The sequence below is a fragment of the Haliotis rufescens genome, unplaced genomic scaffold (assembly GCF_023055435.1).
Source record: "Haliotis rufescens isolate VD_foot unplaced genomic scaffold, xgHalRufe1.0.p SCAF_107, whole genome shotgun sequence".
Taxonomy (NCBI): Eukaryota; Metazoa; Mollusca; class Gastropoda; order Lepetellida; family Haliotidae; genus Haliotis; species Haliotis rufescens.
In genome coordinates this window covers 433,720-458,067 of record NW_025963788.1, presented here as the reverse complement: position 1 = coordinate 458,067, position 24,348 = coordinate 433,720, and the positions used below count along the sequence as shown (strand labels likewise).

Here is a 24,348-nt window from a genome sequence, read left to right as displayed (position 1 = left end):
ACATGAATGTTATCGTGTCTAGGTACACATGAATGTCACCGTGTCTAGGTACACATGAATGTTATCGTGTCTAGGTAGACATGAATGTTATCGTGTCTAGGTACACATGAATGTAATCGTGTCTAGGTACACATGAATCGTATCATGTCTAGGTACACATGAATGTTGTCGTGTCTAGGTACACATGAATGTTATCGTGTCTAGGTACACATGACTGTTGTATTTTGGTACACATGAATGTTGTCGTGTCTAGGTACATATGAATGTTATCGTGTCTAGGTACACATGAATGTTATCGTGTCTAGGTACACATGAATGTTATCGTGTCTAGGTACAGATGAATGTTGTCGTGTCTAGGTACACATGGATGTTATCGTGTCTAGGTACACATGAATGTTATCGTGTCTAGGTACACATGAATGTTGTCGTGTCTAGGTACACATGAATGTTATCGTGTCTAGGTTCACATGAATGTTGTCGCGTCTAGGTACACATGCATGTTGTCCTATCTAGGTACACATGAATGTAGTCATATGTAGGTACACATGAATTTTGTCGTATTTTGGTACACATGACTGTTGTATCTGGGTACACACGAATGTTGTCGTATCTGGTTACACATGAATGTTGTTGTATTTGGGTACACATGAATGTTGTCGTATCTGGGTACACACGAATGTTGTTGTATCTGGGTACACACGAATGTTGTTGTATCTGGTTACACACGAATGTTGTTGTATTTGGGTACACACGAATGTTGTCGTATCTGGGTACACACGAATGTTGTCGTATCGTGGTACAGATGAATGTTGAAACTGATCAAAAAGTCGTTTGAGCGAGATACTAATTTGTTAAAATGAAACTATTAGTCGTTCAAACAGGTGATGAGAAGTAAGCTAAATACTAAACGGCCTTCCATATAATACCAAAGTATGCGTTGATACGTATTAACCCAATGCACAGGCTACGAACGCTTTGTGGAACGGGGCCCTGCACCACAAAAGGGAAAAATCACGCGACCATGTGTCGAATTTTGTTCACAATTTTGGCAAAGGGGGTGCTAGAGTCGTCGAGTTCGCATAATCTCCAATGAGTGAACTGTCATCTCCACACGAAAAACCATTGAATAAACCCAGGAGTTTAGGGTGTTTTACATATTTTATTTGTGAAACTATATATACCAAGGCCCTGTAGGACATAAGCACGCACCTTGGTATTTTACACAGCGTAATACCTGCTTATTAATGTTAAACAGGCGCATCATATTCATTATTTGTTGTCCCTATTCGGAGTGCGCAGTACTGCATACTTACCGGAGCTTCTGGGTGATAAGAAATTGCTAAGTCGTGTCCTTTTGGAGTGATAGATTAGAAACACATGTGTCACAATGTCCATGAAAAACTATGTCAATTGTATCATGTTATATTTGAACTCATCTAAAAAAAATACAACATATGTTTAACAGATTCAGTGTTATGTGTAAGTAACAGTGACAGTAGTAAGGCTATACAAGTGAAACATTAACACCTATCTGAAAAATATAAGATGCATACACTAAAGATAAATGGATGTCCTGTATTTCCTCCATATCATAAAAAAGTACAATGTATACAATGGTATGACAGCATGCATAGGATAAACACACAAACACACAAACACACAAACACACACACACACACACACACACACACATACATACATACATGTTTTCAGATTGCACGGGTTCTTTTAACAGTGACGTTTGAGCTCATTCAGCTCTACGATTCTTCTTGGATTTAAAAAGACCCGAAAGCCTCGGTCCAGATGATCGTTTCATAGGTTTGGATGGTGATAATTGCTCTATGATTTGGCTGCATCCTATTTTATGCGCAAGAGTCGCCACATCATCCCCTGCATTGTTCGCTGCTGTCAGGTCTGCACCTTGTTTTCTGAGATATTCAAATACATCAACTCTCTCATGTAACACTGATGTCATGACAGGCGTCAGACCAACATTGTCTTTTGTGTTGATATCAAACGAGTCTATGATGTATTTCACCATATGAAGCTGACCATGCTGAGTAGCAAGATGTAGAAGAGTGTGTCCACCCTTGTCCACCAGATTTTGGTCGGCACCATGGGACACCAAGAACCGGAACACAGCAATATGTCCTCCACACACTGCCCTCATAAGTGGAGTCTGATCATCCCTGCCTCTGACGTTAATGTAAAAGTAGCCACTCTCTTGTATCACGGTGGCTTCTTTTCCACTTTGACCGACAACACAGATAGCATTATCAGTCTCAGGGGAAGTCGATGATTGTATATCTTCCGTCGGTTCATTACTATCACAAGGATCTTTATTTCCACTGGACACTGATCTCTCTGTATGCAATACTGGTGGCGAGTTTTTCTTTCCCCGACGATTGACGTCACAGAGTTTCACAAGACATTCGACAATAGCTGTGCTCCCACCCTGACATGCTAAATGTAGAACATTGTCATTGTAGTCATCAGTCAAAGTGAGGACAGCATTCTTCTTCACAAGCAAATCGAACACATACTTCCTTCCCGCATATGCCGCAAACATGACAGGTGTCCAGCCGTGTTTTCCAGAAGCGTCAATGTTGAATTTTTGTATCAGATAGTTCACAATGGAATAGTTCCCACCCTGACAGGCATGGTGTAAGACAGTATTCTTATGATCATCAGTCAGCGTGATATTAGCCTTCTCTGTTAACAGTACTTGAAACAGAGCTGGTTCTGCAACCATGGCTGTGATCATTATTGGTGTTCTCCCATGGTTTCCAAGACAGTTGATATCAGTGCTTGTCAATAAATGATTCACAATGGAAATGTTTCCACCAATACATGCTAAATGGAATACAGAATTGTTGTTGTCATCCCTTAGTCTTATATCAGCCCCCTGTGACACAAGCAACTTGAAGACACTCTCCACTCCACTGGCAACTGCAAACATCACTGCCGTCCTCCCGTTGTTTCCCCGACTGTTGATGTCAAACTTTGGCAGTAATTGTTGCACAATGGAGACATTTCCGCCATGACATGCAAGATGGAGGAGATTGTTGTTGTTATCATCCCTCAGCTTGAGGTTCACATTTACTGTGTAAAGGAAAAGCTGAAATACATCCATATTTCCGTGTACAGCTGCCTTCATTAACGGTGTCCATCCGTGTTTTCCCCGACAATTGATGTCCAACTTTGGCACAATTGGCACGACAAGGGACGTGTCATCAACTTGGCAAGCTAAGTGAAGGAGGCTGTTGTTGTCATCGTCAGTCAATGTGATGTCAGCTTTCTTTGAGACAAGAAGGTCGAACGTTTCTTTCCTCTCTGAAATCAGTGCACACATAAGTGGTGTCTGCCCATTGTTGCCACGTGTATTTATATCTGTGTAGGGTAGCAGACTTTCTACAGTGGACTTGTTCCCAAACCGACATGCAAGGTGAAGCACAGTGTTTGTGTTAATATCTGATAATTGAAAATCGCTTTTTAATTCTTTTTTTAATCCAATTGAATTCTTTTCATAGGTAAGATAGTCTAGGATATCCTCCTTCCCAAATGCCACTGCACACATAACTGGTGTCCAGTCATTTACTCCCCGACCATTGATGTATCGCTTGAGATACAAATCAGGAGAAAGGTGTTCCTTGAGTACATTTTTTACATGTTTTACGGTGGACATGTGTCCATGTTGACAAGCCAAATGCAGTAAATTGTTGTTGTTGGTATCACAAAAAGTCATATCCGCTTTGTTTTTCACAAGGATGTCAAAACATTCCATCTGTCCAGAGACAACTGCATACATCAATGGTGTCCAGCCGTTCAAACAACGCCTATTGATGTCACAGTGAGGAAGAAGTCGCTCTAGGATATTCTTGTTCCCAGTGAAACAAGCATACTCGAGAATGTTGTGTCTGGTAACATCAGACAAAGAAGGTGGATCTGTGATCATATGATTTACTTTGTCTGATATGTCTTTTCGTTTCCATATGGGGTGCCAGATGTACATACTGAAAGCACCACTGACAATAGCATCTGCCATTCTGTCAGCAATTATTCCACTGTAGGCCTCTGAGAAAGGTATCCTGAGCTGGTGTTCATTGACAGGAATACGGTGGTCTTGCTGATCCTGTACATGCTCAAGGAGGAAATTTATACTGCAATGTGTTAGAATAAAGTGTGGTTCAATATTAAATAAGACCAAAGCACAGACATCATAAATTATCGAATGGGAAAATGATGTTATGTTTCCTTTTGTTAACAATGTACCACAGAAGCCCCTCACGGCCTCAACTACACCCTGTCTGGTTGATGTCTTCACAAGAGTTGCAACTGCCTGGAGGTGAGCCTCTAGGTTTGGGCGGGCACCTTCATTTTCAAGTTGACTGATACAGGCACCTTTCGTTCCCAGTTGACTGTCTGGACTGCCACCTTTAGTCTTCAGTTGACTGACAGGACGGACACCTTCAGTCTCACGTTGAATGATTGGGCGGACAGCTTCAGTCTGAAGTTGATTGTCAGGACTGTCAGCTTTAGTCTCAAGTTGACTGATTGTGCGGACAACTTCAGTCTCATTTTGACTGATTGGGTGGACAACTTCAGTCTCAAGTTGAATGTCAGGACGGACAGCTTCAGTCTCAAGTTGACTGATTGGGCAGACACCTTCCGTATCGAGTTGACTGTTTGGACTACCACCCTTAGTCTTCAGTTGACTGTTTGGACTGCCACCCTTAGTCTTCAGTTTACTGTCAGGATGGTCAGCTTTAGTCTCCAGTTGACTGGTGTCTATCTGACCTTCACACAGTAAGATCAGGATGAGAGCAGCTGACTTGTCATCCAATGAGCTAATAATCGTACGAAGTTGATTTGTGATGTAAAACATAGGTTTCTCGAAAAAACTATCATGGTGCATTTGAAAGCCACAACAACTGGAGAAAAGTTTGCATTCTAGAGGAAAACCGACAGTCGTTTCCATATATGCAAAAACATTCTTCACATCCACTTTATACCCAAAGCGATGTTTGTACTTCTGCCACAATTCTTTCTTCTCCTCCTGTGTACAACTCAGTTTGACATCTGATGAACTTTTGAAAATATGTTGACCTCCTAGCTTCGACATTGCATGCTGAAGATTGTTGGTGTCTACAGTGAATATAACACACATGTTTGGTTGTTCCGGCTTTCTCTGTTCCTCTCCTGGTTCTTGCTGCAGACGCAGGTATCTTCTTTCTGATCCGGACTCACACTGTTCCAGGTGCATATGGAGGTCGTACAAAACGTGTTTGAGACGGGACATGTCCAAATATGATCTGACTGTCTTCAATACGTCATCAAATATGACACACACGTCTTTGCCTTTATCTAGATACTCAGACAGCTTTACTTTATAAGCATGCTCAACCAGTACCAGCTCATACCCCTGCTTCCTGTATTCAGCTCCCAGCATCAGGGCCATGGCTGTTTTACCTGCTCCTGGAGCACCGCTCAGTGTCACATGGCCAAACGTCTCCAACTTTTCTTTAGCCTTCTTAAAGCTCTCAGTTTTAACAAACACCCCTTGGATATCCTTTATCTTCTGTTCTATTGAACCTGTAAAAGTTGATAAACATGTAAAACAATTGTACACATTGATATTCAGTATCGCCAGTTCAACTCTTTTGATTCTTATATGAACATATACCCATATAAAATACAGTAAAATGTAATTAAAGTCATTAATTCATCGGACGCCTCGGGTTACCTTTGTGGTACGTACACCTGCATATGCATTCATGAAGGACGTGCCAGATGATTACTAATGACGGTATTCTGTTCTTACCAGGTGGAAAGTCATCATCTTCCAAGAGAACAAAACTGCTGATGGAACTTGCATCTCCCCGTGTTGCTGGTCAGAATATAAAAGTAAATAATTTACACGAATGTGCTTCCACAACTAAAACACAATGTAGTATTTGATTACCAGTTCAAACTTCATTGTACGATGATGTGGTGTAGTCTTATTTGGAAAAGATGTACATTGCAACATTACAACATCGCCTAAAGCAATGTGAATTTATAAGCGAATATAATATTAATTGATCTACATATCGTAAGTTACCAATTATTGTTCAGTGTATTTGACTAATGGTCATATATTACAAAACATATGTTCTGCACATATTCCCCTCAAAGGGTAATGTATTAAATATATAAATATTAAATATTGATAAACAAGACATTTGTCTAACATTACAAAATCACCATTTTCACTGTGACATAATGTGCAATCTACACAGTAGAGGACACATGTGGAGAACTGACATTCACTTCATATAAATTCATTGAACAACATTTATTTATCAACACATATATAATATGTAATGCATTTGCTCATCGTATCTCATTTGTTGGTTGTTTCTTGGTTCTTTGTTGGTTTCACACTAAATTATGTTCCATCCAGATAACTGGGTTAACATATTGTTCATTCATTCATCAACACCTACACCACCATAAGTTACTCACTTGCTTTGTGATGAGATGTTCTGTAAGTTATTATCTGGTTAGATGAAGCCTGTTTATCATCCCAAACTGGCTCCCACAGGAGCTAACGCTTGGGTGATATCTACACTGTAGATATCGCTGCACTGAAAATTCATCACAATGCTTTGCAGACCATTGTGACGTCATTGATTACCATGACATCACAATCATGTGACATCACTAATGGCTCTGCTACTGAAGCTGTAAACAGTACTTTTTACACTTACTACACTGCTAATTACTGGCTACAAACTGAAAAAAGTTGGAAGACTGATGTTGGATGATGAATAAAATTTCACCCTTGTGCCTCGGAGTTTTCCCACTTTTATCAACTCGTGTTGATATATTTGATATCAAAAGACACTCGGGTGAGATTATCTATTTAACCCGCTCTTATATACCAAAACACAACTAATTTGCTAACATTATGGTATGATACCAACAGAGCTTCAGATAACTTTTTGAGCAATTGAGTTTTTACTCTAGGGTTTCTATATTAATTGGGTTATTATATTTTTCATTGGGTAAACATTATTTCTTTTTCACTTATCTATTCATCACTCTATTGGGTATTCCCAAAAGAGTGGACATTTTAAGATTTGAAAAAAATGAAGTAATGTTTTAGATGTACATTCCATGATAACTGTTCTAATTATTAAGTTAGCTCGTAATTGTGTTTCGGAAATTGATTCCTTAGTCTGCAAGCTGAAAAAGTTTCATTGGGTATTTACGTCTGCTGTTTTTATACATTTGAGTTTTCCATTTAATGCATGCGTTTCTGTAATCAAGTGAATTTAAAGTAATTGTTTTTGACTTTTTTATTATTCATATATTTTGTTTTATTATTATCACTTTTCATGTATTATTTTTTATAATTATTTATTTGTTTATATTTTATTATTTTCTTTACGTTTTTTACGTAAATACGCTGCTTATCTGTTGCACTGTATGAATTATTGTTGTTCACTGTCTTGGACTCATAGTCACATATTACAAAACATGTTCTTATCATATTCCGGCCAATGGCTAATATGATTGCCACACAAGTGAACACATTGATTATTAATACACTTTGCTAACATTTTAAAATCACCATAGCCACCATGATATAATGTGAGGTTTAGACGGTACACGGAAAACAATTGACATTCACTTCGTATCTTTTCCTGTGACAACATTCATTCTTCAACACATACACCATTATATGTATCCCATACTCACTGGCTCCACCTTCCTCTGCCATGAGAAGTTCTGAAACATAACAGTTATGATGGTCAGATGAAGCATGTTTAACCCACTTTGGATTTTCTAATCTGCATTTCGATATCAATGTAAGAACATAACATGTTATGTCAACATCACAAGTATTCAAAGAACCAAAGGACAACCAGTAATGAAACCAATGTAAACATGCTTAACAATTGTTTTAACCTTGTTGAAGGGAAATATAAACCGATTCATATTGTTATAGCTGCATATCTGTCAGTATAAAATATACAGGACAATAGCTCTCCAAATGAGAAGTTGCATGCAATACTAAAAACTACAAAACAACTCCGTGTTTTGTGCCGTACGCCCATAACTATGAAACAGTTTCTGTTTCTGAAGATTCCAAATTTGCTGTTTCTAACTAATGATGCCCATGCTAGCAGATTTACGTTATGTTGAAATGCTTAACATTTATTTTCCCTGTCTAAAGTGAAGATTAATCAATTCAACAGTCATAATTATATAAATTTAGTTTCTTCCATAACAATTACTTTTGATTCTTGTCCAATAAAACCGCGTTGATACAAACTCAATAACACTATTCTGTCACTTCTAATAGAATTAAAAAGTAACAAAGTGTATACTCACCATCTTCACCGACACTGTACCTGAAATACAATATCGAGATGATGACAAATGTATGAATCACCATGTCAGAATTGATAGTTTTAGTAATCAGGGGATTGCCATTTCACATGTGTACTCGTTGTGTTTTGATATATAATTTACTGTACATAGACGTAAGTGATGGTGATGAAGAAGACTTTCTGCCTCGGGTTATATTTCTGTATTACCTGGCATCTGTACCAGCTGTATAAGTTGTTCTCCAGCATGGAAGTACCCCTGTCACTGCATCGTGTTATATGTCTGTATTACCTGGCAGTTGTTCTCCAGCATGGAATTATCCCTGTCACTGCATCGTGTATATGTCTGTATTACCTGGCAGTTGTTCTCCAGCATGGAAGTATCCCTGTCACTGCATCGTGTTATATGTCTGTATTACCTGGCTGTTGTTCTCCAGCATGGAAGTATCCCTGTCACTGCATCGTGTTATATGTCTGTATTACCTGGCAGCTGTATCAGCTGTATCAGTTGTTCTCCAGCATGGAAGTATCCCTGTCACTGCATCGTGTTATATGTCTGTATTACCTGGCTGTTGTTCTCCAGCATGGAAGTATCCCTGTCACTGCATCGTGTTATATGTCTGTATTACCTGGCTGTTGTTCTCCAGCATGGAAGTATCCCTGTCACTGCATCGTGTTATATGTCTGTATTACCTGGCTGTTGTTCTCCAGCATGGAAGTATCCCTGTCACTGCATCGTGTTATATGTCTGTATTACCTGGCTGTTGTTCTCCAGCATGGAAGTATCCCTGTCACTGTATCGTGTTATATGTCTGTATTACCTGGCTGTTGTTCTCCAGCATGGAAGTACCCCTGTCACTGCATCGTGTTATATGTCTGTATTACCTGGCTGTTGTTCTCCAGCATGGAAGTATCCCTGTCACTGTATCGTGTTATAAGTCTGTATTACCTGGCTGTTGTTCTCCAGCATGGAAGTATCCCTGTCACTGTATCGTGTTATATGTCTGTATTACCTGGCTGTTGTTCTCCAGCATGGAAGTATCCCTGCCACTGCATCGTGTTATATGTCTGTATTACCTGGCATCTGTACAAGCTGTATCAGTTGTTCTCCAGCATGGAAGTACCCCTGTCACTTCATCGTGTTATATGTCTGTATTACCTGGCAGCTGTTCTCCAGCATGGAAGTACCCCTGTCACTGCATCGTGTTATATGTCTGTATTACCTGGCAGCTGTACCAGCTGTATCAGTTGTTCTCCAGCATGGAAGTACCCCTGTCACTTCATCGTGTTATATGTCTGTATTACCTGGCAGCTGTTCTCCAGCATGGAAGTATCCCCTGTCACTGCATCGTGTTATATGTCTGTATTACCTGGCAGCTGTACCAGCTGTATCAGTTGTTCTCCAGCATGGAAGTATCCCTGTCACTGCATCGTGTTATATGTCTGTATTACCTGGCATCTGTACCAGCTGTATCAGTTGTTCTCCAGCATGGAAGTATCCCTGTCACTGCATCGTGTTATATGTCTGTATTACCTGGCATCTGTACCAGCTGTATCAGTTGTTCTCCAGCATGGAAGTATCTCTGTCACTGCATCGTGTTATATGTCTGTATTACCTGGCAGTTGTTCTCCAGCATGGAAGTACCCCTGCCACTGCATCGTGTTATATGTCTGTATTACCTGGCTGTTGTTCTCCAGCATGGAAGTACCCCTGTCACTTCATCGTGTTATATGTCTGTATTACCTGGCAGCTGTTCTCCAGCATGGAAGTACCCCTGTCACTGCATCGTGTTATATGTCTGTATTACCTGGCAGCTGTACCAGCTGTATCAGTTGTTCTCCAGCATGGAAGTATCCCTGTCACTGCATCGTGTTATATGTCTGTATTACCTGGCATCTGTACCAGCTGTATCAGTTGTTCTCCAGCATGGAAGTATCTCTGTCACTGCATCTTGTTATATGTCTGTATTACCTGGCAGTTGTTCTCCAGCATGGAAGTATCCCTGTCACTGCATCGTGTTATATGTCTGTATTACCTGGCAGTTGTTCTCCAGCATGGAAGTATCCCTGTCACTGCATCGTGTTATATGTCTGTATTACCTTGCATCTGTACCAGCTGTATCAGTTGTTCTCCAGCATGGAAGTATCCCGGTCATTGCATCGATAATCCCTGTGCTTTCTCCCCTTTTCCGTTTTCGTTTGTAAATAAATCTGAAAAACATTGTTGCTTATTGAGAAATGTGTGAACTGTAAAATATAAATGTTGTCATCCCCGTAAAATATTAACAACTTTCAATGCAAACAATACGTTATCGAGTGAGGTGAGGTGAAATGGGGCTTAAGGTCACGTTCAAGATGATTGCATTTTTATAGCGACGTGCATGCACGTGTGTGAGTGTGTGTGGCTGTGTGTCCTAATACGGACTGATAGTGCTAGACCAATAAGACACCATGCCACAGTTTAACATGTATACTCAGACACACTCCGAGCAGACAAGTCCTAGTTTTATTCCCTTAATGCCAATCGCCTGGCAGGGTAACAACAATTACCATAACGTCTTTTGGTGTGACGCGGCCGGGGATCAAAGCCGGTTCCTCCCGCTATCCGGGGGGACGCTCCACCACCAGCCCACGGAGGCGATGTTATATAGATTCAGACATCACCAGTCAGTTCACAATACTGTTTTAATTTGTAATACTTGCATATAGCAATAATCTGGACTCAATCTCCTTTGGTTAGGTATACACTTACAGTATGATCACTACCACAGCGAGGGTTAGGTACACACTTACTGTATGATCACTACCACAGCGAGGGTTAGGTACACACTTACTGTATGATCACTACCACAGCGAGGGTTAGGTACACACTTACTGTATGATCACCACCACAGCGAGGGTTAGGTACACACTTACAGTATGATCACCACCACAGCAAGGGTTAGGTAAACACTTACAGTATGAACACCACCACAGCGAGGACAACAACCAGGATGAGGAACACAGGGACAAGTATCGCAGCCAGGCCCGGTTTTTGCTCTCTGTTGGATTCACTCGGTGTTGTCGGCGATGTGTCTGTGACAAAATACCGTCACGTAATATAAAGCAATTATGATTTGCACATTTTCTTAACAGATATGAGTCTTAGGTTGTAGTTGTACTTACATGTGCTGGATTCCCTTGGAGGTGTCGCCGTCGTCCCTGTACAGACATAAATACAGACAACGTCGCTAGTCATGTACAGAGATATTCCAAACATTACGACTGTAAAGATGACTAGTCCAGCTTCATACACTCATGATCGAGTTTGATTGTTTTAGAAAATCAATACATGAATATAATTGTATCTTATATCGCTTCATATTTATATCCAACTACAGACACAGATAAAATACAATAAAACATTGCATAACAGTGTATATAAGTGTACCGCCATGTTATATTTGATAGATTGAAATGGAAACGAGAAGACCCATATTCAGTAGAAATAATCTGCTGAAAGCAGAGTCGGTTGTACGATTCCGACTATATCATGGGCATGTGTTTATGAATTACTATCAAATAGTGATGAAGCCAAGTGGTCGGAAAAAGGTGAGCGTATCCTGCCCCACCAGTGGCAAATGTACAAGAAAACCCGTACACGAGTAAGGCTAAAACCCACACTCCATTTGTTTATCTTTTGTTTATTCTTGAGATTCAATCCAAACTTTAGCCACAGTCAGCAATATTCCAGCTACATTACGGTGTTCTGTGAATAACCAGACGCGCCAGTGTTTGACGTTGATCCACGCACTTGGGTTACGATGACATGCATCAACCAAGTTTGCAAGCGGTTTGTTGTCTTGAAAAACACAGGTTGCTGAAGATCATTTTTTTTCCCAAATCTTATGGGTTTAACAGCTAACCAATCAGTAGGTTTGCATATATACTCAACTAAAAAGTTAAGAAACATCCTTAAAACCGAAATATAACTACCATACCTTCAGAAAGACCAAACGATGAATAATTGATTCAGAGCTAGTTGAATCACGCCGAGTTACCACCCTTGGCAGCATAAAACAGTCTAAAAGTCAGTTTTCATTTGGTGAACCACCCACAGTCAGTCAGAATCACATCATAAACAGACTATCAATGTAAAACCTCTATTCTGATGTCATGAATGTTCACAGCAATGTCAGTATTGAATGGTGCCTCCACAAGTAGAGTATAAAATTGCCTGATTTGGTAGCAAGACAATATCATTAAACCGTTTTATGTGTGATAACTATATCCCACAGCAGACTGTTGTTACTGCAGGTGAGCAACAACTATCACATATTTTAATCAATTTGTTTTCAAACCTGGAATAATGTTGCAATAGTCTCCTGTGTAGTTTCCACTACATCCAAACGTGCAGATGCCATTTTGGCGATTGCAGGTGTTTCTAAAGCAGTTTTTGGTACAAGCGTGATCACAGAGATCCTCAAACCACCCAGGCACACATCCCTCCGAGCACTTCCCTGTCTCCTTGTGGCAGTGTGTGAGGTTTCGTGCTGGGTCAGGGATACAAGTCGAAGGGCAATCTTTGCTGCAGTTTTCGCCATACTTCCCCCATTCACAGTTGTTCTGGCCCTGTGTTTCCAATACTGAAAGATTGAAAAATACGCAAGCATTAAAATGAGGATAACGAAAGGAAGGAAACTGGACAATATGATGTTATCATATTTTATCTGCTATTTCTTCTCAATTTATCAATGTGTTGGTACAGGATAATAACAAAGAACAGTAGAATTTCAAGTAATGTACTCTTCAGTGTGACAAGAATGTTTTCAGTTGGGAGATATGTTCAAAGTTGTGACAGCCGAAAAAGCCTGTGTTCTCAATACTCACTGACTGTGTTCTCAATACTCACTGACTGTGTTCTCAATACTCACTGACTGTCATCAGAATGGGGTAGAGTAGCTGCATGGCTCTGCTGGACCAGGAGTTGGAGCCTCTGCAAAGGAAATATATGGTTTTGTGATACAAACACCAGTATACATCAAGCTGCTTTTAGTTGTGAGCATTTGTGCTGTTTCATACGTTTTTGTTTGAAACACATCTTGTGCTTTACGTTTACCAAATGTTTGCTCCATGTCATTTGACACGGATGACAGAAATGGGTTTACTAGGTGGTCATCAAGTCAAATGCAGAAATTATGAAAAATAGATACATGAAGTAATGTGTTAAAGGTCATGCATCTCACTTCTTCGGCAATATCATTGCAATACTACTCTCACAGAGATTACATGTTGTTTTGGTTTTTTTCCACAGCCCCTTGCCATGTACATGGATCAGTGAAAATAACATTTGCGATATAAACCTCCCATGTTCAATTGTATACCGTATTTGAGACAATAAGCGCCCAGGGCGATCTCAAAGTTAGAAATAGGTGGCTCTGATTAGAATATTATTTTTGTGAAAAACAACAGAGTTAAAAGATCGTAAATTCCGTGGTTTATGCTGACAGCCTGAAATGTTTATATACGACAGATATATTTTTTCCAGAATTTAATTTCCCATCATTATGAATGCATATAACATACGTATTATACAGGAATAAATAAGTCCTGTGTAAATTGATCAATCGGAAGGGGTGTTAATTGGGATTGTTCGCTAGCCAATATATTAGAAAATATCGCCGTAGGCGCTTATTACAGCGGGGGCCTTATTACGTCGAATACGATATCACACACACACACACACACACACACACACACACACACACACACACACACACACACACACACACACACACACACACACACACACACACACACACACACACACACACACACACACACATTTGGCGAGCTGCTTTGTGTGAAAGACTACCCACAGGTTGTCTTAGATTGTGAGATAATTAATCCTAACACAATATAACTCTTGTAGAATCCTTAACTTCAGTGCATACGAGTGCGTCCAGCTGAGCATTGCAGAAGCTGTCGGTTAATCTTTGTAGACCGGTGTCGTGGTACTTTATACCTGACAGTGTCTAGGTTTGATGACATCTGTGTATTTCAATCAGGTCAGTTGTATACTAGCACTGACTAGTTAGAATCATTGATGCTAGCATGTGTAGATGCGACTGTTTAGACTGTGTCAGTCCACATTTTGGTAGCCTTAATATTATTACAGTGCATGTATTTCTTGATACTTTTAATAATTTTCACAAACTATCCTGAACAAATGACATCCTTACATTTCCAAGTCGCTTGGCACATTATAGCTCATTTATCACAACACCAGTCAAACGCAGCCGTATTCCCTTATCACACGCAATTACGTGAACCTTAAACTACCTAGCCATCGATAACGCATGGTGCATCCAGGTCCACACGGCCTTTCCTCTCTTAGTTGAGCGTCGATAAGTCGTCCCACCCCAGCCTGTTTAACCGTCTACCGAACAATAATACGATCAAAGCTGTCTTAATACTTTAGTCCTTAAAACCTGACTCAGCAACATATGATTGTGTAAATGCAAATAATCGAGTCTGGACAGACAACCCAGTGATTGACATCATGAGCATCGATCTACGCGTTCGCATTCAAAGTCTGCGAGCCTGATCACATGATCCCATTAGTCGCCTCTAACGGCAAGCAGTTCAATTTTTGGGGCTGCTGAAGATTTATCTTATCAAGGACTCACGCGTCGAATCAAAACGTGAGTGAGTGAGTTGGGTTTAACGCCGCTTTTAACAGTATTACAGTTATATCACGGCGTGTCAGCTTAATGTGGGAGGCAAGCCCGAAGTGATGCAGGTCTCAGACGTTTACCACTTCGGTGAAACCCACGAGCACGGGTATGGGGCTGACAAACCTAAAAACATAATCTGGGCGCACCGGGATTCGAACCCACAATCATTGGTTTCTGGCGTGCCCAAGGGACGCAACTCTGCATAGCGAATCGCGGCACCTTATACCACTGGGCCACCCATGCCCCGAATCAAAACGTAATAGTATATACATGACATATACATGGCTCAGGCTACAGAAGTGAAGGTGTCTCCCAAGATTCACCTCGGCGAAACCCATGCGCACGGGTATGGTGCTCACAAAACTAGAAACGTGATTCGAACCCTCAACCATAGGTTTCTGGCGTGCCAAAGGGGCGCAACTCTGCACAGCGTTGTGGTGAATCTTCAGACGAGTGAGGTGTCTCGCGTTGTGCCAGTATGACTGTGAGCAATAGGGAGAGTAACACACAGTTAGTCACAGGGCACGTCGACCTGGATATCGTTCCCCTGCAGGTATAACAACGCTGTAATCCACAACACATCAACAACGAGTTGCCGTCCTATACGAAGCCTCCACTCTCGCTGGGAACATCAAGTTGAATGCTCTCACATTGACACTGCATCTATATGTTCAAGCAGGCACCTGTACATGTTCGTGCCATGTATGATACGATGTGTAGTTTACTTACCGATACAACAACGAACGTAGTGCTTCTTCCACGGCTACATGCCGGATCCAGGTCAGACACTCTGCTATTTTAAGTACAACCTATTTTAACCTGCCTATCGCGTCAGTGTAACCCGTATGCGTGACAAGACTAACCTTTCGGTGCTCAATGCATTAAGTTATGCAAGCTTGTATTCAATGATCTAAAGGTTTCTTTGTACAACCTCAAATGTGTGTATGTGAATACCTGAACGCACAAACACGTTTATATTCTTTGTGTGTTTGGTGTTAACACACACGCGGCTATATTCGAGCAATATGCGGCAATCTGTAAAGAGTCGATTCTGAATCCGTCTGAGACAATCCGGTGATTGACACCATGCGCATCTACGAATGTGCTATGATATTCGCACCTCCCAACCTCAACCCAGCACCCCCTCCCTCAACCTCGCACCTCCCTACCTCAACCCCGCACCCCCTACCTCAAACCCGCACCCCCTACCTCAACCCCGAACCTCCCTACCTCAACCCCGCATCCCCCACCTCAATCCCGCACCCCCTACCTCAACCCCGAACCTCCCTACCTTAACCCCGCACCCCCCTCCCTCAACCCCGCACCTCCCTACCTCAACCCCGCACCCCCCACCTCAACCCCGCACCCCCTACCTCAACTCCGCACCCCTACCTCAAACCCTTGCACTTCCACATTTACATACTCCCTCAAACGGCACCTCCCAACTTCAACCCCGCACCCCCACCTCAAACCCGCACCCCCTAGCTCAACCCCGAACCTCCCTACCTTAACCCCGCACCCCCCTCCATCAACCCCGCACCTCCCTACCTCAACCCCGCATCCCCCACCTCAACCCCGCACCCCCTACCTCAACTCCGCACCCCCTACCTCAACCCCGCAACTCCCTACCTTAAAAAAACCCTCACCTCCCCACCTCAACTCCGCACCCCCTACCTCAAACCCGCACCCCCACCTCAACCCCGCACCTCCCCACCTCAACCCCGGACCTCCCCACCTCAACCACGCACCTCGCCACCTCAACCCCGCAACCCCTACCTCAACCCCGCACCTCCCCACCTCAACTCCGCACCCCCTACCTCAAACCCGCACCCCCACCTCAACCCCGCACCTCCCCACCTCAACCCCGGACCTCCCCACCTCAACCACGCACCTCGCCACCTCAACCCCGCACCCCCTACCTCAACCCCGCACCTCCCCACCTCAACCCCGAACCCCGACCTCAACCCCGCACCCCCAACCTCAACCCCGCACCCCCTACCTCAACCTTGCACTTTCACATTTACATACTCCCTTAAACGGCGCCTCCCAACTTCAACCCCGCACCCCCACCTTAACCCCGCACCTGACTGCCTCACCCTGCACTTCCACCTTTCCATACGTCCTCAAACGGCACTCACCTAACTCAACCCCGCACCCCCCACATCTCTACCTTCACCCCGCACAGTGCTGTCCACGCTGCCGTGTGTTTGTCCCACTCTTATTTTACTGCAGCCTTGTCAAGGGGATTCCCCACTGTGTCTTGAGTTACCGAGTTATCCTTCCACAGAATATCAACACAGATATCTCAGTCTTTCCAGGTCAGGCGCTTTTCCCGAGAATACAGCGTGAGCGTAACCTACTGTATGTAGGGGGCCCGGCTAGCTTCAATCAGGGAACAATATCAGTTACTGTCACATATATCAGTATGGATATCCACGCTAATGATAGATGTAATGGATATTGATAAACACATCAGTAGGATTCAAAATTGTCGCTCTTTTTCACAACCTTTCACCCCTCTGGACGATTCTACTTCTTCCTGAGGAATGACTTGGTCTGGCCAACGATACAACCGTGTACGACAGTCTACTTATAATGTCACGTCAGGTGACATGACTGAGTGTGTTCTTTGAAACCACTTGCCCCAGATAGCAATATAGCATAGTCGGTACATGTATACATCTCTGGTTTGTGGGGGTTCGGGTGGCCCAGTCGTCTAAAGCGCCGCGATTCCCTGCGCAGAGTTGCTTCCCTTGGGCATGCTAGAAACCTACGATTGTGGACTCGAATCCCGGTTGGCCCCGATTATGTTTCTAGGTTTGTCAAAACCATACCCGTGCTCGTGGGTTTCACTTGGGGCTTTCCATCAACATTAAGCTGACACGCCGTGATATAACTGGAATACTCACTCACTCACTACTGGTGTTCAGGGTTGGGGTTATCATTGTAAGATATTAAGGTTTTGTAAGGTTTTGGATAGAAATGGTCGTTCATTCCTGATCATGGAACTTGCAGGTCCATATTTTTCGTGGTTATTTTTTTTTGCTCAATTACAGGACTATCTCAACTATGTAACTAAACAGTTAAGCAAACAAATGTAAGACGTTGATATATTTATCTGTATCTTAAGCTGTTTATTATCCACCCTTATCAAATCTATGTGGCTATCTGATAAACTGACTGTCGATACATTCAGATCTTGTGTTGTTGTGTGGGTTGTCGTGTACAGTGGAACCTCTATTAAGCGAGCTGATGCCCCTCACTAGCGTGTTAATAAATTAACATATTAAACATTTGTATCATTCCCTGTGTGTCCATAAGTCAATAGTTCCATCCTACACAAGACATTTAATTATCTACCACAACTCAGGCTTGACGCGAATGACAACTAGTTGCTGGACAGATATGCTCGCAAAACATAGTGTGTTTATTTAATTGCTTGGTGTACCGATGTCGGAGGTCAACGTGACATGAAGGCCGACCATACCGATAACAGTCCACTTTGGTGTCGGGTTTCCGTCTGCATTTCACCTTTACCATGCACCGACAAAATACAATAATATACTCGGCTCGGTCTATATGAATGTTTCAGTAAGTGTTACATCAGCTGATTTATATCGAAATGGCCGGCAACTTAAATCGTTTGGAGATTTACGTACCTCAACGATGTTGATACCATCGCCTACGCTGCCGCCATGGTGTCCTTGCCATTCATTCACCTCTCAGCTCTGTGCAGTGGGGCCGTGGGACATGTTGCTGTGTGCCCCACATAATGTAAACTCTGGCGTGCACGTCACAGTCGCCTCACTGTCGGTCCCAGAATAACTGCCTCAGCTTTAGGTTTCGTTGAAAACTTGTTCGCAACATATGCCCGTGGTTCGAATTATCCGTTCAGATGTACTTTTAGACTGAATATATTCAGACCTATTGGGACGGTGATTTCCCTTTCTTCTTAACAGTGAGGTGAGATGAGGTGAAATGGGGTTTAACGTCGCGTCCAAGATTATTGCACTTATATAGCGACGTGCATGTACGTGTGTGTGTTTGTGTGGCGGTTTATAGTAGTCCGGACTGAAGCCGATTTATAGTGCTAGCCCACTGAGATACCATGCCGCAGTTTAACATAAATATCCCACTCAGACACAGTATATTGACTTCGAGCCGACCAGTCCTTGTTTTAGCCCCTTAATGCCGAGCGCCAGACAGGGTTACTATAAGTACCATCTTTTAACGTATTTTGGTATGACGCGGCCGGGGATCGAATCTTCCTCTCCCCGGGCGGACGCTTTACCGCTAGACCACGGAGGCGGTCTCTTAACAGTGTCGTTTTGTTTAGGTAGTAATTATTTAGTACATCCGGCGTGCTTACACCGAGAGTTTCACTTCTGGTAGATGTCTGAATGGTTAAAGGTCTGAGCAACACAATTTGAAAAGACGAGAACGTAGCATGCCAGGATCATATGTCATCGCGCTTAGTAACTGCTTTATTAATAACAAGAGCGAGGGAAGAAAGTTGGTTTATAATGTTAACCGTATCGACTTTACACTAAAGAAATATTGTGTGTCTACCTTTTCGTCCACAGCTATATGACGGCGGTCTGTGGGTAATCGAGTCTGGACCAGACAGTGAGCATCGATCCGAGCAATTGGGATCGATGACATGTACCCAATCGACGAGCCTGACTACTCAATCCCATTAGTCACCTGTTACAACAAGCATAGTCGCGTTTTACGGCAAGCATGGGTTGCTGAAGACCTGTTCTACCCCGGATCTTCACGGGTGTCAGGTGCAGAAACGATAAAAGGTAATGTATGCATGAGAAAATGTAGCATACGCACCAAAGATTATATATATATATATATATGTGTGTGTGTGTGTGTGTGTGTGTGTGTGTGTGTGTGTGTGTGTGTGTGTGTTTGTGTGTGTTTGTGTGTTTCGTGGAACTGGGGGAGCACCGGGAACAGATGCGACCACCCGATCCCGTTATTAATTATATATGTATATATGTATATATGTGTATTTGTTGATAATATTGGGGCGGTCGGGTAGCCTTGTGGTTAAAGCTTTCGGTCGTCGCGCCGAAGACCCGGGATCGATTCCCTGACACGGGTACAATGTGTGAAGCCCATTTCTGGTGTTCCCCGCCGTGATATTGCTGGAATATTGCTAAAAGCTGTGTAAAACCATACTCAGTCAGTCAGTCAGTGTTGATAATATATTTCAGGGAAATCTGTTGTAAGGACCAATATCCCCGATGTGTGCCTTTGTTTACTTCTGGTTGTTGTTTTTGCTATATGCTAAGGCATACATATCCCGGTTGACTGGGTTTAGAAACATGTCATCGACACCAGCTAATGCTAGGAGTTGGATTCGGTGCACGTCGCTTACTGTATAACAAAACTAAACTCATGCGTGGGAGATATGGAGGAAGATCAACGGTCACGAATGACTCATATGCATATATGAATGTGCATATGCGATGTAATGAATAAGGTTGGTGGGTTTAACGCAGCTTCGAAGGGCATTCCAGTTAGATCACTGCGATAAAGCCAACGAGCACACGTTTGGTGCTGGGAAACCTAGAAACATCCACGTTGCAAATCGGGATTTGGTATCCACAATAATAGGTTCCTGGTGTTCCCAAGGGAGGCAACCCCACACAGCGAATTGAGGCGCCTTTGACGACAGGGCCACCCGTGCCACAGTATAATAAGGGGTATGACGACTTTATATGTAAATGTACCTGGCGTACCCATGGGACGCAACTCTGCACAGCGAATCGCGGCGCCTTAGACGACTGGGCCACCCGTGCCCCCTTGTACTCAAGCATCAACTAAGTAGTAGTAAGAAGTCTGGTATGCGAGTTGTGTATTTGTTTTTGTCAAGAAGACATATGTTTGTCTGTAAGACAACAACATCTGTTCCTAGTGATCACATAATGTCATATAATATATGTCGAAATATAATTTCCAGGTCCAAATGCACGTTCGAGACTGAACTGCGCCACCCGAATGCGCAATACACACTGAACGTGGACCTGGAACGCAGTACACAACTACAGCGACGACCAAGGGCAGCGTGACCTGAACTTCGAACTGTGACAGGTATAAATTCCTTATGTGAATTATTTATAGTAAGGTTGGGTGTCGGTTTCTGTCTGTGGTTTATGTCATAGGCTTTATACCACGGAGTCATAGACAAATAAAACCAAGATACAAGTCAAAGGCTAATGTGCACCAAACCGAATGTACAACACACCTTTAAGACGGAAGTGAAATGCAGTACACAAACATGTCTTGTGTTGGACATGACGATCGATAATACTGATACCCAAGAACCACATGTGAAATATGGATATTACGTTGAGTGTCGGGTATCTGTGAATAACATAACATTATTGTAAACAAATAACATAACCTATGAGGCTATATTTGTCCTTCCAACGTCTCGGAATGTAAATATTAATCAGTGCATTCCGGTGTTTGTACTTCCCATATCTGTTTCAGAAGGTGAATTGAGATGAAATATCGCTTGTGTGGTACATTATACTAAATGCAGATTTTACTTACTACTGTGATCCTGAAATATATCCTTTAATCTTCACCGTGATGTCCCAGGTCTTTCCTCAATATTTATGAGTCCTGGTGTCGCGAGATATGTCCCATCATGTTCAGTTATGCTCTTAACCAGATCACGTGGAACAGAGAATATGTAATGATTTCGTTACACAATCATGCTCCGCTTCGTTTTTTTATTTATTAAGGTGTGTTGTAAAGATAGAGGATATAACAACATTGAGACGTGACTACTTGTCAACTGTAGTGCGTTTTTGAGGAGATATCTATTCTATGCAGCCCACAGGATTAAGCCGTGCTGTTCACTTTAAGTCGTTGTCCTTCAGGTGACATGTGTATGCTATTATTCTTCCATAGGGGGCCACGGGTGGCCCTGTCGACTAAGGCGCCGAGATTCGCTGTGTAGAGTTGCGTCCCTTGGGCACGCAAGAAACCTATGATTGTGGGTTCGAATCCCGTGTCGCCCAGATTATGTTTCTAGGTTTGTCAGCACCATACCCATGCTCGTTGGTTTCACCGGGCTTTCCTCCCACATTAAGCTGACACGCCGCAATATAACTGGAACACTGTTAAAAGTGGCGTTTAACCCGAACTCACTTACTAACTATTCCTTCAGGTGACACATATAGTACACTACGGTTATAACGATCACGGTTATAACGAACTGACGGATATAACGAACTATTTTTGGGCCTGTCTATTTGCTGTAACTATTCCGTACATTTGCCTAAAACGAATTACGGTTATAACGAATTAAAATTAGTGAATTATAACCGTAATTTACTCCATATGCTTTTATTCCTCCAAAGGAGAGTACAAAACATGTTGTAAGTTAACAGGGAAGAGGATAGATTTTACATGGGTTGTCACTTTGGAAGTTGAACATATCACACAGTCTGGTTATCACAGATATTTGGACCAGAATGAACTGGTGCATGAAACACACTCCGTCATATCAACTGTCAAGAAAGACATCGTGGACATTCACGTAGAACACTTTCAACTGTGTCTGAATGCATTTGACGCATCTCTATTAATTGCGGACGTCCTCTCCTGTTTCAGCGTATTCATACCCTGATTACGCGGCTACCTACTAACCCTCTTCTCCCTACCCTCACAAACTGTATTAACCTCCACATGTTGTACCCGCAAAACACCAGCTCAATCCGTCGTCCACGCTGGTACCCCACTCTTGTCATCCCACGATCCACCACGTTTCAAACTTCTTACATGTACACAAAACACACAGCCATGTCTGTATGGCAGTTTTAAAGATCAATCAATCCCAACCAGGCCAGTCAGGCTTGTCAAGCCTCACTCATCGGGAGTGAGTCTACGCTCGTACTATGTGTAGGGGAAGCAGTATGTGTCAATTAGGGAATAATGTGTCTATTTATCAGAACTAGTTGACCAATAGCGTGAACAAGTTAATATATATAAACATGACTATATAAACATGAATGATTTGTTTGTGTTTTTCTGTTTTCTTTTATTAGGGGAAAATGTCAACTACCTGGCGCCCCTTTAGGGCATTGTACATACTTCCGAGAAATGACATGACACGCCCGGCTTGATCACAAGTAACATGTCAGCGAGCGACCTTGCAGCACACAGTGATTGAAGCCTGACAGATATACAGAGTCATGTCATTTTTCCCTGCACCAGAGTTGCGTTAATGTCACTTCACATACCACACATAACAAGTGCATTTAGATGTTCGTTGATAGCTGAGAGCGAATGTCGAGGTATGAAAGGTCGGCTGTGACAGTTCTGTTTGTGTGTTATTTACCGCCACACTAAACAACATTCCAGGTGTATGACGGCGGCCTGTAAATAATCGAGTCTGGACCAGACATCTCAGAGACTGAAATCATGATCATCTACGGAATATTAAAATCAACAAAGTCAGCGAACCTAACTACCCGATTCCGTTAATCGCCTTTTGCGAAAAGGTTGCTATATTCCTACCCGGAATCACCAGGGATGCTGTGACTGTAGTTCAGTGAATAGGTTATGATGTTTCATGAATCAATATTAGGCAGAGTTTGCGATCGAACCTTGGGTTTTCCTGGACGTGTTCGTTGGGCGTATATTGTTGATCTTGTACAGAAAGGCTTCCATACAGCCTTATCGTGCGATAGAAGTTCGTTGTCCTAGACTATACCCTTACACTGTACATACCATTCGTGACCCGTGAAGATCCAGGGTAGAATAGGTCTTCAGCATCACATGCTTGCCGTAAAAGGAGACTATGCTTGTCGTAAGAGGCTACTAACGGGACCGGGTGGTCAGGCTCTTCGACTTGGTTGATGCATGTCATCAATCTCAATTGCGCGGATCGATGTTCATGATATCAATCACTGGATTGTCTGGTCAAGACCTGACCGCCGTTGTATAGCTGGAATATTGCTGAGGGCGGCGTTAAACAACCAACCAAACAACAAATCCTGTGATTATACTTTCAATCCAAACCCAATTACTGCTTAATTTGCGCAAACGCAGCTGTTTGCTAGCTTCGTACGTACACTGGGTGGCATATTATACAGGGATGTCGGCAATATCACTTCCTCTACATTGATGCAACACATGATAATCGATCGATGGGATCTAAGATATCAATAAACGCCAGATACGCAATGAAGTTTAGATTCCTCGGTTCGGATACAAGGACAAGTCAAGTT

The 24,348-nt window shown here is 42.5% G+C and overlaps 1 protein-coding gene and 1 long non-coding RNA gene across 3 annotated transcripts; one reads left to right on the top strand and one right to left on the bottom strand.

Annotated features, from left to right (window-relative positions):
• Positions 1 to 1,139: 1,139 nt before the first annotated feature.
• On the bottom strand, positions 1,140 to 18,804 carry LOC124126617. 2 transcript variants are annotated; one of them, XM_048392041.1, is made up of 10 exons: positions 18,751 to 18,804; positions 13,289 to 13,350; positions 12,716 to 13,000; positions 11,541 to 11,576; positions 11,333 to 11,450; positions 10,476 to 10,586; positions 8,380 to 8,399; positions 7,744 to 7,773; positions 5,822 to 5,887; positions 1,140 to 5,592 (listed from the first exon to the last, which is right to left on the bottom strand). In XM_048392041.1, the coding sequence occupies exons 1-10, from the start codon at positions 18,768 to 18,770 to the stop codon at positions 1,748 to 1,750; spliced, it is 4,593 nt and encodes a 1,530-aa protein (XP_048247998.1). In that variant the 5' UTR covers positions 18,771 to 18,804; the 3' UTR covers positions 1,140 to 1,747. The 2 variants fall into 2 exon arrangements, with proteins under 2 accessions (XP_048247998.1, XP_048247999.1); XM_048392042.1 differs by lacking the exon at positions 18,751 to 18,804 and adding an exon at positions 15,821 to 15,952.
• Positions 18,805 to 19,796: 992 nt separating this feature from the next.
• On the top strand, positions 19,797 to 23,257 carry LOC125377932. Its single transcript, XR_007219880.1, has 3 exons — positions 19,797 to 19,896; positions 21,066 to 21,196; positions 23,164 to 23,257. It is a non-coding gene; the product is annotated as an uncharacterized LOC125377932 (long non-coding RNA).
• The last annotated feature ends 1,091 nt before the right edge of the window (positions 23,258 to 24,348 follow it).

Coding starts and splice junctions, on each gene's coding strand:
- LOC124126617 (XM_048392041.1), bottom strand. CDS start 18,770: ATGGTATCAACATCGTTGAG. Junction 5,888..7,743: donor GGCAGAGGAAGGTGGAGCCA/GTGAGTATGGGA, acceptor TATTCTGACCAG/CAACACGGGGAGATGCAAGT. Junction 5,593..5,821: donor AGATGATGACTTTCCACCTG/GTAAGAACAGAA, acceptor CAACTTTTACAG/GTTCAATAGAACAGAAGATA.